Genomic DNA, 15,625 nt, shown 5'->3' with positions numbered 1-15,625 from the left:
GTAGTAGTAGTAGTAGTAGTAGTAGTAGTAGTAGTAGTAGTAGTATCACTATGTCTTTGTCTCTGTAGAAACTTCAGGAAGTGGCGTTTCCTCGAAAAGACGAATTGAAGAAGCGTCTTCAGGAGAAATACAGCAGGGAACACAGCGAGTACCTCAGAGCCCAGGTCGGTGGGACCGCCTGTGTTGTCCAATCAGATTGCATTCTGTGTGACAGTTTGCGTTGGCCATTTAGACCGTAAACTCATTTGACTTCCTGTCTCCTCAGAGCCGGGCGGCTGTGGTGGATGGGTGTGGCCAGCAGCTACAGCGACTCTCCCTATTGGACGAGGACAGGAGGCGGTTCCTGTTATTGGAGGAGGAGAGGCAGCGTGTCGCCGCCCTGCGTCGCATGCAGATCGAATCAGAACAGTTTCGATACTTTGAAGAACAGCTGAGGCGCCAGGAGCTGGCCAATAGGAGAGGAGAGGAGGCAGAGCAAAAGGTTACATTAGGCAACACTGCAGTACCACCACTACCACTACTGATACTGATACTGCTTCTAATGATACTGATACTGCTATTACTGATACTATGAGTTGTAGTAACAGTATTATGTTTGTCAGTAGTTGTAGTGTCAGTACTATGTTTGTCCTTCAGTTGGGGACCAAAGTGCCTGAGGTGATGGACAGTTCCTGTCTGCAGCCAATCAGAGACAGCATACGATCCCAGGGGGCAGATCCTAACAGGAACAGGCCACCAGCTCCCATCAGCCAGTCAGGAGCCACATTGGCTGGAGTACACAGTGAGTACACACACACACACACACACCACACACACACACACACACACACACACACACACACACACACACACACAAATGTACCTGACAACCATGATCTGTTCAGGTGTGTTTCTTTATCACAGGTGTGTGTTTGATTTGTGTGCAGCTCAGAGGGTGGAGGGTCTGAGGCGGGTGGTGATTCCCAGAGATCTGACATATCGTTTCCTCCTGCTGGCCGACTCCAACACAGCCAGAGGCATCGAAACCTGTGGAGTTCTCTGTGGACGGCTGGTGAGTCCTTGACTGACTGTTTACCTGCTGACCTGCTCACTTGACCTCACTCACCTGACCTCACTCACCTGTCTGTGTGAATGTCTCTCGTCCTCAGACGCAGAATGAGTTCATGCTGACTCACGTCGTGATCCCGAAACAGTCGGCCGGTCCAGATTTCTGCGACATGGAGAATGTAGAAGAACTGTTCAGTTTCCAGGACCAACAGAACCTTCTGACACTGGGATGGATCCATGTACGACAACACGCTAAACATACAACCTAAACACATGACAGATGTTGTCTCACAGTCTTCAACTTGTTTCTTGCTCTGCAGACTGGATGCAACTTGTCTAATTTCAGGTCTAAATTAGGTCAAATAGTGTTACTCTACTTCAAAAGGCAGTAACACACAGGATTCATCAGCTTTTATTATCTTGACAGACAATACAAAGCCCAAGTCATGATGGTAATGACTGAATATGCTGACTTGGGCTTTCTCTGTGACATAATGTATAATTTTTTACTCAGGCGGACCCTCAGGGCTGACCCATGTTTTGGGGATTTTCCATTCTTAATGGAATGGTGTCTCGTCACACACCTGCTGCTCTTGGTCTATTTGAGGCCTATCTATCTATCTTTTTATTTATTCTTCACTGGATGACACCATTAGATTCTATTTTATAATTATATAATTTTTGTTAAAACCCTTCATTACCTTTTCGTATTCCATCATGTCACAGATCTTTCCAACTGTATTTTTTTTTTAAAGTTTTATATATTTCACACTGTTATAGGTTTCACACAATTATATGGTACGTTTTCTAAAAGTGAAGTTTTCACACAGTTATATTGCAAGTTTCACACTTTAACACAGACCATACTCCTAAGTCTTACTACTACAAGTGCAGGCGCAACACCTCCCACTTTGGGTGCTCGCCAGATCAAGCTGACAGGTGCTCATCTTATCTTATCTTGAGTGCACATTTCTAAGCTCTACTACTATAAGTGTAGGCGCCTACCTCCTCCCATCCTGGGTGCTCAAACGTTGTGCTCTCTCTCTGTTTTACAGCATTCGTTGTGATTAGATTCTGTGGTGTTCACAGAGGCCGTTTCATTATTCTTCATGTGCAGGTGCCCACCACCTCCCATCGTCAGGTCAAGCCATCCTTAAACAAACAGGCACTCAAACAGTGCGCTCTCTCTCTTTTACAGCATTCTGTGTGATTATATGTGCATTTTAGTTTTCAAAGGATTATATTATCTTGATCATATTTTACCTTAAACGGGATTCTACTTCGTGATTAACAGTGATTAAACATTTCCAGTTACCAGTGTTCATATTACATTACGACAACACGACAAACTACATGCTACACACATGACAATTAGGGATGGGAATCGAGAACCGGTTCTTGTTGAGAACTGGTTCCATGTGCTTCAATTCCATGGAATCGTTTGGCAGTCTACCTAACGATTCTCTTATCGATTCCAGAAAGCACGAATTACGTTGCGTAACTTCCGCAAGAAGTTACGCACGCTCGATTCCAGCAAGCACGACAAATTACACCACGTAACTTACGCAAGTTTGTCATGTGCAGTGCAATCAGTAGTAAACAATGTCACCCACTCGGTTCAAACGCTCCAAAGTTTGGCTGCATTTCACCAAAACAGACGTCAACAGGGCGACTTGCAAATAATTGCAAAGTGGAGATAACAGCGTCGGGAGGGAACACGACCAGCATGCAGAAACATTTGTGCACACAACATGCAATATTTTAAATGAATGTCGTGTTTTTGACACGCTTCAGACTGAAGATGAATCTCAACCTAGCAGCAGCAGCAGCAGCCAGGCTATGAGCACCTCTGCGGTTACTACGGAAGGTAACTCTGGTACGTAACACACTGCCTACCATGTTAGCGCCATGTGCTTCTTTGTAAAACATGCTATAACAGTTAACATTAAACTAATGCCTTCTGCATTACATTTAGAAGATGACCATGACGAGAGAGAGAGTCTGGCTGGCTCAGAGGCTGACAGCTGTACTAGTACTTGCTCCAGTTCACTACCTCCTCTAGATGATGCTGATCAAACTGTTCTCCTTTTTCCCCAAATGAGAATCGATAAAGAATCGAATCGTTGACCAGAATCGATAATGGAATCGGAATCGTAAAAATCTTATCAATTCCCATCCCTAATGCCAATACACTTAACACATGACAGACAACACACTACACACATGACAATACACTTAAAACATGACAGACAACACGCTAAGACACGTCAAACAACGCGTTTCAAAATATGAGACAACACACTAAAACGCGACAGACAACACGCTAAACATGACAAACAACATGACAAACTACACGCTACAGACATGACAGACAACACACAAAAAATATGACAGACAACACGCTAAACATGACAAACTAAACGCTACACACATGACAACACACTTAACACATGACAAACAACACGCTAAAACCATGACAGACAACATGCTAAAAATATGACAGACAACACACTAAACACAACAAACAACAGGACAGACTACACGCTAAAACACATGACAAAACAACACAAAAAATATGACAGACAACATGCTAAAACTATGACAGACAACACGCTAAAACTATGACAGACAACATGCTAAAACTATGACAGACAACATGCTAAAACATGACAGACAACACGCTAAAAACATGACAGACAACATGCTAAAAACATGACAGACAACACGCTAAAAACATGACAGATAACACGCTAAAAACATGACAGACAACACGCTAAAACTATGACAGACAACACACAAACTATGACAGACAACACGCTAAAACTATGGCAGACAACATGCTAAAAACATGACAGACAACACGTTAAAACTATGACAGACAACACACAAACTATGGCAGACAACACGCTAAAACTATGGCAGACAACACGCTAAAACTATGACAGACAACACACAAACTATGACAGACAACACGCTAAAACTATGGCAGACAACACGCTAAAAACATGACAGACAACACACTAAAACTATGACAGACAACACACAAACTATGACAGACAACACGCTAAAACTATGACAGACAACACACTAAAACTATGACAGACAACACACTAAAACTATGACAGACAACACGCTAAAACTATGACAGACAACATGCTAAAACTATGACAGACAACACGCTAAAACTATGACAGACAACATGCTAAAACTATGACAGACAACACGCTAAAACTATGACAGACAACATGCTAAAACTATGGCAAACAACACACTAAAAGTATGACAGACAACACGCTAAAAACATGACAGACAACACGTAAAACTATGACAGACAACATGCTAAAACTATGACAGACAACACGTAAAACTATGACAGACAACATGCTAAAACTATGACAGACAACATGCTAAAACTATGACAGACAACATGCTAAAACTATGACAGACAACATGCTAAACACGACAGACAACACGCTAAAACTATGACAGACAACATGCTAAAACTATGACAGACAACACGCTAAAACTATGACAGACAACATGCTAAAACTATGACAGACAACATGCTAAAACTATGACAGACAACATGCTAAAACTATGACAGACAACATGCTAAAACTATGACAGACAACATGCTAAAACTATGACAGACAACATGCTAAAACTATGACAGACAACATGCTAAAACTATGACAGACAACATGCTAAAACTATGACAGACAACATGCTAAAACTATGACAGACAACATGCTAAACACGACAGACAACACTCTAAAACTATGACAGACAACATGCTAAAACTATGACAGACAACATGCTAAAACTATGACAGACAACATGCTAAAACTATGACAGACAACATGCTAAAACTATGACAGACAACATGCTAAAACTATGACAGACAACATGCTAAAACTATGACAGACAACACGCTAAAACTATGACAGACAACATGCTAAAACTATGACAGACAACATGCTAAAACTATGACAGACAACATGCTAAAACTATGACAGACAACATGCTAAAACTATGACAGACAACATGCTAAACACGACAGACAACACGCTAAAACTATGACAGACAACATGCTAAAACTATGACAGACAACACGCTAAAACTATGACAGACAACATGCTAAAACTATGACAGACAACATGCTAAAACTATGACAGACAACATGCTAAAACTATGACAGACAACATGCTAAAACTATGACAGACAACATGCTAAAACTATGACAGACAACATGCTAAAACTATGACAGACAACATGCTAAAACTATGACAGACAACATGCTAAAACTATGACAGACAACATGCTAAAACTATGACAGACAACATGCTAAAACTATGACAGACAACATGCTAAACACGACAGACAACACTCTAAAACTATGACAGACAACACGCTAAAACTATGACAGACAACATGCTAAAACTATGACAGACAACATGCTAAAACTATGACAGACAACATGCTAAAACTATGACAGACAACATGCTAAACACGACAGACAACACTCTAAAACTATGACAGACAACATTCTAAAACTATGACAGACAACATGCTAAAACTATGACAGACAACATGCTAAAACTATGACAGACAACATGCTAAAACTATGACAGACAACATGCTAAACACGACAGACAACACTCTAAAACTATGACAGACAACACGCTTTTCATGAGCATTCATGCTCCTCACACTGTGTGATCTTTGACCTCCGTGTGACCTTTGTGTTCAGACTCATCCCACTCAGACGGCCTTCCTGTCCAGCGTCGACCTTCACACTCACTGTTCTTATCAGCTGATGCTGCCGGAGGCCATCGCCATCGTCTGCGCTCCCAAACACAACGAGTAGGTGCAACACATGCATGCACACACGCATACATGCACACACACACACACACAGGTGAGGCTGTAACCCCGCCCTTTCCTGTCTCAGTTCAGGTGTGTTCAGGTTGAGCGGTCCAGGAATGTCCGAGGTGTCGGGCTGCAGACTGAAAGGTTTCCATCCGCACTCCAAAGACCCGTCTCTCTTCAGTGTGAGAACTTTACTTCCTGTCCTCATTCAGGTGTCGTGTCATGAGTGTTGAGCGTTATGGCATAGGTTTCACGTTCATGTATGGTGTTTACGTTGATGCATGTGTCAGTTCTGTAGGTGTTTACGTTATGCATGTGTTCACGTCATGTAAAAGACTGTGATCATGTTAGCATTCAGCGACGCTGCTAGCATGGGTCGAAAACCCCCTGTGTGTGTGTGTGTGTGTGGTGTTGTGTGTGTGGTGGTGTGTGTGTCGTGTGTGTTGATGGTCTGGGAATCTGTGGTGCTATATCATGTAAACTGAGATGTCATTGTTTTGGCATGTCTATGAGGTGTATATGTGTGTGTGTCTGTGTGTGAACGAACCAGGCTGCCTTCATATCAGGGGGTGAGGCGTTGGTGTATGTTCAAGTGTCTCTGCAAGCTTTTCACCTCGTTTGCTGCTTAGTTTGGTTTATGACAAACTGTTTTCAGAATAAAGCTGATTCATATGCATGATCATCAGATGCAGAAGTTTCTGACCCGATTATCAGGGACATGTGTGGGTACGCCGGGGCCAAAACACGTCTTGTTAATGTGAACACTCAAACATACAGAACATGTCTGCTCCACCCAGCTAGGTGTGAAGTCTGTGGCTATAGACAAAAGCTGAGATTAATAGGGTGGGATGAACTGTATAAAGTCAGGATGAAGCTGGTGGAGTTGAAGTGGAGGTCAGACTGATGCTGCTACAGCAAACACAACATGATGTTTGGATAATTATCCTGATGACCAGCGTTACTGACCATAACTTAAAGTAACATTTAAAGGTAACATTATGATTTTCCTTCATCATTCCCTACTCCACCTGTGATCAGGTGATTAGCTGAGAGTTAGTCAGCTAAACAGGAAGTGTAGTCGTCTACTGAGGTGTAGACAGTGTCACCAAATACTGTCTGACCTTTTAAGAGTCGTCTGTCGCTGTCTGTGTCTGTTCGTCTCGGTCTTGTCTGTCTGTCTGGTCGCTTGTCTGCCTGTCTGCTGTTCTGTTGTCTGTCTGCTTGTCTGTCAGTCTGTCTGCTTGTCTGTTCTGTCTTTGTCTGTCTGTCTGTCTGTCTGTCGTCTGCCTGCTCTTGGCTCGCTTGGCTGTCTGTCTGTCTGTCTCTGTCCCCCCACCTCGCATCTCTCTCTGAGGAAGCAGTGATTAATGAGAGGAAAGTCCAAGGGCGCCGTCAGCGTCTGATGGCGCTCCCCTCGGGCCGCCCTAAAGGAATCAAGAGAGAGAGAGGGAGGAAGACGAGGAAGGAAGAGGAGTAGGAGGAGGGAGAGGGGCAGGGGAGGAGGAGGGGAGGCCCGGTCCTGTTTGGATGGAGGGATGGATAGAGGAGGTGGGAAGGTTGGATTAAACTCAGCGAGGCTTCAGACTCTCACTTTTTTCTGTCTGCCGCCCCCCCCCACGTCCAGCAGGCCCTGAACTGAACCGCCACGGTAAGGACTCCTCCACCTCCCTCTTCACCTCCATCACTGCTGCCTTTCTCTTGTTTTTTAACTAGGATAAAGTTTTCCTCTTCATCTCCCTCACCTCCTCCTCCCTCCTCCTCCCCTCTTGTTTTTCTGTGAAGTTGTAACATAAAGTTATTTATTAACACCATCCTCCCAAGCTCTCACCTCCTCCTCTCCTTCTGTGTGCAACCTGCTGAACCTTCCTCTTTGTTTGGTAAGCCTCAGTCCGACTCCTAATTTTTCTGATAGCATCAGGGTGCGAGTGTGTGTTTTCTGATAGCTGTAGGATGGAGGTGTGTGTTTCTGATGGATGTAGGGTGGAGGTGGTGTGTTTCTGATAGCTTGTAGGATGGAGGTGTTGTCGTGTTTCTGGTGGCTGTAGGGTGGAGGTGTTGTTTTGATGCTGTAGGATGGAGGTGTGTGTTTCTGGTGGGCGTAAGGTGGAGTGTGTTTTTGGCTGTAGGGTGGGTGGTGTTTGTGATAGCTGTAGGGTGGAGGTGTGTGTTTGATGCTGTAGGGTGGAGGTGTGTGTTTCTGGTATGTGTGTTTCTGATGGCTGTAGGGTGGAGGTGTGGTTTCTGATAGCTGTGAGGGGAGGTGTGTGTTTGATAGCTCTAGGGTGGAGGTGTGTGTTTGTGATAGCTGTAGGGTGGAGGTGTGTTTTCTGATAGCTGTAGGGTGGAGTGTGTGTTTCTGATAGCTGTAGGATGGAGGTGTGTGTTGTTGAGCTCTGGGTGGAGGTGTGTGTGATCTAGGGTGGGGTTGTGTTCTGATAGCTCTAGGGTGGAGGTGTGTGTTTGTGGATAGCTGTAGGGTGGGTGTGTGTTTCTGATAGGCTCTAGGGTGGGGTGTGTGTTTGTGATGGAGTGTGTGTTTTGTGATGGCTTGTAGGGTGGAGGGTGTTGGAGGTGTTGGAGGTTTGGAGTCCGTGTTCTGTTGGTGTTGAAGGTTTTAAAGTCAGTTTGTGGTTCTGATGATCGCGTTAAGTTCTGAGGTCTGGTTCTGTGAGGTGAGCCGGGTCAGTGATGAAAGCTCGGACTTGTGTAAGAACTGATCGTGACTCATTGATCCGTCATTGATCCGTCATTGATCATCAGCATCAGTCAGATCAGCTGATCAACATGATAGACCATCGGACGGCTGGGAGGGGGAAATTAAACACTGCGCGAGCTGACTGAAGCTTCCTGTTTAAATCTTTAAACAACGTGAACTCACGTGACGTTAACTTACGTGACGTGAGTTTCACGTGACGTGAGTTCACGTGAACTCACTGACGTGAACTCACGTATGTAGCAGCTGTTCAGATTCATAAAAAAACCAGCAGACCAAACGAGGGCAGAAAAACAACCAAGAACAGAAGCACGACCAAATATGGTTGATGACCTGTCTGTCTCTCTCAGTGAGACGACAGTTACAGAAGGTTTCACTGTCAGCCTGTCGTTCTCTCGGCCTGTCGTCCTCTAGTCTCTCAGCCTGTCTGTCTCTCTGCTTGTCGTCCTCTCAGCTTGTCGTCCTCTCAGCCTGTCGTCCTCTCAGCCTGTCTGTCTCTGCTGCAAGTCTCTCTGAACATCAACCATACCAAACTCAGTCATGTTTTCGGCTTCATGCCCTAATTAGGAAGTTTTCCCAGAGTGCTTTGTTCTGGCTGAGTGGAGGGCTGCAGAGGTGCATTGTGGGGGGAGGGGGTGATGATGTCACTGCGTGTCACATGAAAACCTCACAACTCCAGTCAGCTGATCCAACACGTGACCAACACGCACGACAACGTTTATAATTTATGATCTGTATCGTCTCATCAATAACCCCACCTCTCTGTCTGTCTGTCCCTCTCTATCCTGTCTGTCTGTCTGTCTGGCTTCTGTCCTCTGTCTGTCTCTTTCTGTCTCTCTGTCTGTCGTCGTCTCTCTCTCTCTGCTGTCTGTCTCTCTGTCTCGTCTGTCTCTTGTCTGTCTGTCTCTCGGTCGTCTGTCTGTCCTTCTGTCTCTTTCTGTCTGCCTGTCTCTCTCCCTCTCTGTCCCTCTCTCTCTCTGTCCTTCTCTCCTGTCTGTCTGTCTCTTTCTGTCTGTCTCTCAGTGTGGGACTCTAGTGTCCTTGCTCGCCCACAGCGCCCCCTGCAGTCATGTGTGAGGATGAAGGAGAGCACGCTCTGGTCTGTGATAATGGCTCCGGTCTGTGTAAGGCCGGCTTTGCCGGAGACGACGCCCCAGAGCCGTCTTCCCCTCCATCGTGGGCCGGCCCAGCACCACGGTGACAGCTGATTGGTCCACACGCAGGGGCAGGCTATGCTTATGTTAACACGCTGCTTTTTATCATACTGTTTTAACATGTTGTTTGTTGACATGTCACATGTTGTTGTCATGTTCATAGGAGTGATGTGGGAATGGGGCGAAGGACAGTTTATGTTGGAGCGAAGGCTCAGAGCAAACGAGGAATCCTCCACGCTGACAATATCCGATCGAACATGGAATCATCACCAACTGGGACGACATGGAAAAGGTTTAACAACAACCCTTATTATTATAATAAGTTGTTTGTTTATTTATTATTAGTCATCTAAATAATCGATGATGGGATCTGCCCTGTGTATTGTCAGATCTGGCATCACTGCGTATAACGAGCTGCGAGTGGCTCCAGAGGAACATCCGACCCTGCTGACCGAAGCTCCCACCAACCCCAAAGCCAACAGGGAGAAGAGACACAGGTACTACGCAGTGCTACACACAGTGCTACAACTGCTACACACAGTATATGTGTAGCCCAGTATGCCTGTCCGATTCTGTCAACTACTGGTCGGGTCAATCGGTTCTGTTATTGATGAGATGTATTGATTGTTTCAGATCATGTTCGAGACCTTTAATGTTCCTGCCATGACGTGGCCATCCAGGCCGTCCTGTCTCTGTACGCTCCCGGCGCACCACAGGTTGGACCACACTCCTCCTCACGTTAGCTTAAAGCTCAATATGCTAAACTGAAGCTAAGTGGTGTTAGCTGATGGGTAATTTGTCTGCCGTCTCACTGCCTGTCTACTGTCTCACTGTTTGCTGCCTGTCTCAGGTATCGTCCTGGACTCTGGTGATGGATCACCCACACGTGCCGATCTACCGAGGGTTATGCTCTGCCCTCACGCCATCATGAGGTTTGGACCTGGCGGGTCGTGACCTCACCGACTACCTCATTGAAGATCCTGACAGAGCGTGGCTACAGCTTTGTCACCACCGGTATGACCTCATCAGTTGTGTTTGTAGCCCACGGTAATGTGTGCGTGTCTCACGTACGTGTTCTTGTGTCCACAGGGAGAGAAGAGATGGTGCGGGACATCAAGGAGAGCTGTGCTACGTTGCTCTGGACTTCGAGAACGGATGGGGGCGGCGACCTCGTCCTCACTTGAGAAGAGCTACGAGCTTCCTGATGGACAGGTCATCACCATCGGCAACGAGAGGTTCCGCTGCCCAGAGACGCTCTTCCAGCCGTCCTTTATCGGTCAGACACCTGTCTGTCAATGTCTGTCTGCCTATATGTCGTCCGCCTACCTGTCTGTTTACGTGTCTGTCTCCTCACCTGTCTGTCCTCAGGTATGGAGTCAGCAGATCCATGAGACACCTATAACAGCATCATGAAGTGTGACATCGACATCAGGAAGGATCTGTACGCCAACAATGTTTGTCCGGAGGGACCACCATGTAACCCGGGCATCGCCGGACGCATGCAGAAGGAGATCACTGCGCTGGCCGAGCACCATGAAGATCAGGTGAGCCAGAACTGGAACCAGAACCAGAACCAGGATGGGTTCCTGAACACAATCAAAGCTCTTATGTGAAATAGAAAGTTAACCTGAAGTTAAGGTCAGTTAACCTGATAACCTGCGTTAACTGTTAACGTCAGTTAACGAGTGATTAACCTGGTAACTGTTAACGTTCAGTTAACCTGAAACGTTAACCTGAGTTAACCTTAACCCTGAGTTAACGTCAGTTAACCTGAGTTAACCTGAGTTAACCTGAGTAACGTCCGTTAACCTGAGTGTAACGTACCTGAGTTAACACTTACGTTAACCTGAGTTAACCTGAGTTAAAACGTCAGTTAACCCTGAGTTAACCTGAGTTAACCTGAGTTTAACCTGTACAGTTACCTGAGTTAAACTGAGTAATGCAGTAACCTGAGTTAACCTGAGTTAACCGTGCCCGTCCTATCCTCAGATCATCGCCCCTCAGAGAGGAAGTACTCGGTGTGGATTGGCGGCTCCATTCCTTGCCTCCCTCTCCACCTTCCAGCAGATGTGGATCAGTAAGCAGGAGTACGACGAGGCCGGGCCATCCATCGCCACCGCAAGTGCTTCTAGACAGATCGACGAGACCCCGCCCCCTCACAGGTCTTATTTTAGCCTCACCAACCACGAGCTAGCAGATACCAGACCAGCATCCCACGGCGGCAGGCAGAAAGGCTTTTATTTTGACAGCTGGTAAACAGGAAGTTTATGTCGTTCTTTGTAATGTGACGGACCTTCAAACATCTTCTGTGAGCGCAGAACTCGTCCTCCATCTTTAAGCCCCGCCCCTCCCACCCTCACCTCCACCTGTGGCTCCGCCCCTGTGGCCCCACCCCCCATCTTCCATGTTGGTACGTTTGTCAGGAAGTGTTTTTGATGAAGGAAGCTGATGTCACACAGTGTAGATGATGTCACACGTGATGAGCAGTGTATATGATGTCCAACCAGTGTATGATGATGCGATGCGCAGGAGGCGTGGCCTCACAGTGCTGTCTGCATTATAAACAGGAAGTGAACGTGTGAAGAACGACAATAAAGAGCTCATACAAGAAACCTGTCTGCTGCTGTCTGTGTCTGTGGACTGTAACTGTCTGTCTGTCTGCTGTCTGTGACTGCAACTGTCTCGTACTGTCTGTCTGTGCTGAACTGTCTGTCTGTCTGTCTGTGACGCAACTGTCTGTCCTGACTGTCTGCTGCTGACTGTACGTCGTTGTCGTACTGTCTGTCTGTGACTGTGCCTGTCTGTGACTGTAACTGTCTGTCTGTCTGTAACTGTCTGTCTGTCTGTGACTGCAACTGTCCTGTCTGGTGATGTAACTGTCTGTCTGTTCTGTGACTGTCTGTCTTGTCTGTGACTGTAACTGTCTGAGCTGTAACTTCTGTCTGTGACTGTCTGTGACTTGTAACGATGTCCTGTCTGTCTGTCTGTGGGAGCTGTCTGACTGTCTGTCTGTGACTGTAACTGTCTGTCGCTGTCTGTCTGTCGTCTGTCGACTGAACTGTCTCTCTGTCTGTGACTGCAACTGTCTGTCTGTCTGTCTGTCTGTGACTGTAACTGTCTCTCTGTCTGTGACTGCAACTGTCTGTCTGTGACTGCCAACTGTCTGTCTGTGACTGTCTGTCTGTCTGGACTGCAACTGTCTGTCTGTGACTGTCTGTCTGTCTGTGACTGTACTGTAACTGTCTGTCTGTGACTGTCTCTCTGTCTGTGACCATTAGATCTCTATTTAGACTGTTTTTCTCCCATCGACCTTCATCAAATAACTTTAATATTTCTGCAGCTAAGCCGTCACCTGTCTCTTAGACCCCCATCCCAACCAGGTTGCTCAAGGATGTTTTACCTCTAGTTAGTCATTCTTTAATGGATTACAATTAATCTGTCTTATTATCAGGATATGTCCACAGTCCTTTAAGGTAGCTGTATTAAACCTCTTCTTGAAAAAGCCCACTCTAGACCCAGAGGTCTTAGCCAACTACAGTACCGATATCAAACCTTCCCTTTCTGTCTAAGATACTTGAGAAAGCTGTAAGCTAATCAGCTGTTGTGACTTTCTCCCATAACAACAGTCTATTTGAGGATTTCCAGTCAGGATTTAGAGTGCATCATAGCACAGAGACCACATTAGTCAAAGTTACAAATTACCTCCTAATGGCATCAGACAAGGACTCATCTCTGTACTTGTCCTGTTAGATCTTAGTGCTTGATTTGACACCACTGACCATCAAATTCTTTTACAGAGACTGGAACACAAACTGGCATCAAAAGGACCGCCCTAGCTGGTTTAAGTCGTACTTCTTAGATCGATCTCAGTTTGTTACGTCAATAATGAATCCCCTCAAGACCAAAGTTTGTCAGGAGTCCCACAAGGTTCTGTACTTGGACCACTTCTATTTAGTTTTATATATGCTTCCTTTAGGGAAACATTATTAGGAATCACTCCATTAATTATCATTGTTATGGCTGACGAACAATTATATTTTCAATCAGCCTGATGAAACCAATCAGTTAACTAAACTCCAAGCATGGCCTAAGGAAGATAAAAAGTTGGATGACCTACAATTTTTAGACAACTGAAGTCTTGTATTGGACCAAACACCTCAGAAACCCTCTTTCTAGAGACTTAGTTACTTTAGATGGATCACCCTGGCCTCCAGCTCCACTGTAAAGAATCTTGGAGTTGTCTTTGATCAGGATTTGTCCTTTAACGTCCACATAAAACAAATTTCGAGGACGCATTCTTCCACTTACGTAACATCGCTAAATCAGACGCATGGTGTCTCAAGCGGATGCAGAAAAACTAGTCCACGCATTTGTTACTTCTAGGCTGGACTATTGTAACTCTTTGTATCAGGCTGCTCAATAAGTCTCTGAGGACTTGCAGTTAATTCAAATGCGCTGCACGGGTTCTGACAGGAACCAAGATCAGCAGCTCACATCTCTCCCATCGGCTTCCTGCATTGGCTCCCTTAAATCTAGAATAGAATTTAAATTCTTCTCCTTAACTTACAAAGCCTTCATGGTCAGGCACCATCATCTAAAAGAGCTCATGATACCTTACTACCCCTCTCGCGAACATGTGCTCTCAGGATGCTGGGTTCCTTGTGGTTCCTGTTCCTATAGTCTCCAAAAGTAGATTGGGAGCCAGAGCTTTCAGCTATCAGCCTCCTCTTCTGTGAACAAACTAGGAGGCAGACACGTCAACACCTTAAGAGTAGACTGAAGACTTTCCTTTTTGTAGAGCTATAGCTAGTGCTGGCCAGGTCATCCCTTAGTTATGCTGCCATAACTAACCATACCCCCCCCCATTCATTGTAATTCTTGTCTAAGGACAGAGGGTGTCACTCCCTGTACAGATTGTAAAGCCTCAGAGGAAAATGGACTGTGACTTTGGGCATAAATCGATTTTGATTTGATAACTGTCTGTCTGTGACTGTCTATCTGTGACTGTATCTGTCGGTCTGTGACTGTAAAGTCTATCTGTCTGTCGTCACAGTTTCAGGTTCTGATGTTGATTCAATTTGTCAGGGGGGGGGTAACAGAAAGGGGCAAAAAAAGGGTGGGGCCAGTTGCATTAAAAGGAGTTCCAGCTTCAGACCGCAGAGACCAGACGGACAGAAAGACTTCAGCTAAAAACTTTAAGATTAAAAGAAGAAGACTGACAGCTCAAATACAGGAAGTGTTTTATTATGAAAATAAACACAGACACACGCAATTAATCAAGTGACGTTCAAGAAGATGTTACAAATAAAGTCCAATACCGAGCCGGAGTTCAGGTGGATCCAGCTTTTATTTTGAAAGTCTCTGAGTTCTGGCCGGTTCAGATTCACACAAAAACGGATTTAGGTCCCAGAATACACCTGGGCTGTTTCCTGGCACAGTTTTTACTTTGCTGGTTTGAAATAAACAAACGCCGTGTTTTCATCAGAAGGCACACTGAAACGCCACAGATGATGTCACAGATGTCACTATTGATGTCACGTATGATGTCACTGCAGCAGAAACTGATTACAAAACAAAAATAATTTTTTTTTATTACCCACAAAAAAGTTCAAGAACAAACTTCAAAATAAAAGACGGACAGCACTTCCTGTCTGTCACCTGAGGTCCAGCAGAACAACCTTTGAGTCCCTGATGACCACGTGTTCACACCTAGGAGAGGGAGAGAGAGAGAGGAGAGAGAGAGGGAGAGACGAGAGAGAGAGCGAGAGAGAGAGAGGAGATGAGAGAGAGAGGAGAGGGGGGGGGGAGGAGGGGGTCATTAGACTGTGATGTCACGACCGAC

General features: G+C 45.5%; 1 protein-coding gene and 1 pseudogene across 9 annotated transcripts in view; both read left to right on the top strand.

Annotated features, from left to right (window-relative positions):
* The window catches only part of stambpl1 (STAM binding protein-like 1), a 20,446-nt gene that overhangs the window by 4,169 nt on the left and 652 nt on the right, over positions 1 to 15,625 (top strand). For 3 of the 9 annotated variants that reach the window (XM_027277096.1, XM_019259799.2, XM_027277100.1), the window contains 7 exons: positions 69 to 164; positions 266 to 481; positions 637 to 781; positions 927 to 1,051; positions 1,149 to 1,286; positions 5,798 to 5,910; positions 5,999 to 6,098. In XM_027277096.1, coding sequence (XP_027132897.1) covers positions 69 to 164; positions 266 to 481; positions 637 to 781; positions 927 to 1,051; positions 1,149 to 1,286; positions 5,798 to 5,910; positions 5,999 to 6,098 — 933 coding nt within the window. Of the gene's footprint in view, positions 1 to 68; positions 165 to 265; positions 482 to 636; positions 782 to 926; positions 1,052 to 1,148; positions 1,287 to 2,841; positions 2,924 to 5,797; positions 5,911 to 5,998; positions 6,134 to 15,594; positions 15,623 to 15,625 lie in introns of those variants that run through there. The other 6 variants (XM_027277098.1, XM_027277099.1, XM_027277097.1 and 3 more) reach the window with 5 other exon arrangements.
* LOC113745549 (actin, aortic smooth muscle-like) lies at positions 9,699 to 11,915 on the top strand (annotated as a pseudogene).

This window comes from Larimichthys crocea, unplaced genomic scaffold (assembly GCF_000972845.2).
Source record: "Larimichthys crocea isolate SSNF unplaced genomic scaffold, L_crocea_2.0 scaffold83, whole genome shotgun sequence".
In the NCBI taxonomy this organism is placed as follows: Eukaryota; Metazoa; Chordata; class Actinopteri; family Sciaenidae; genus Larimichthys; species Larimichthys crocea.
Note: the sequence above shows the minus strand (reverse complement) of the source record. Positions and strands in the feature narration are given on the sequence as shown.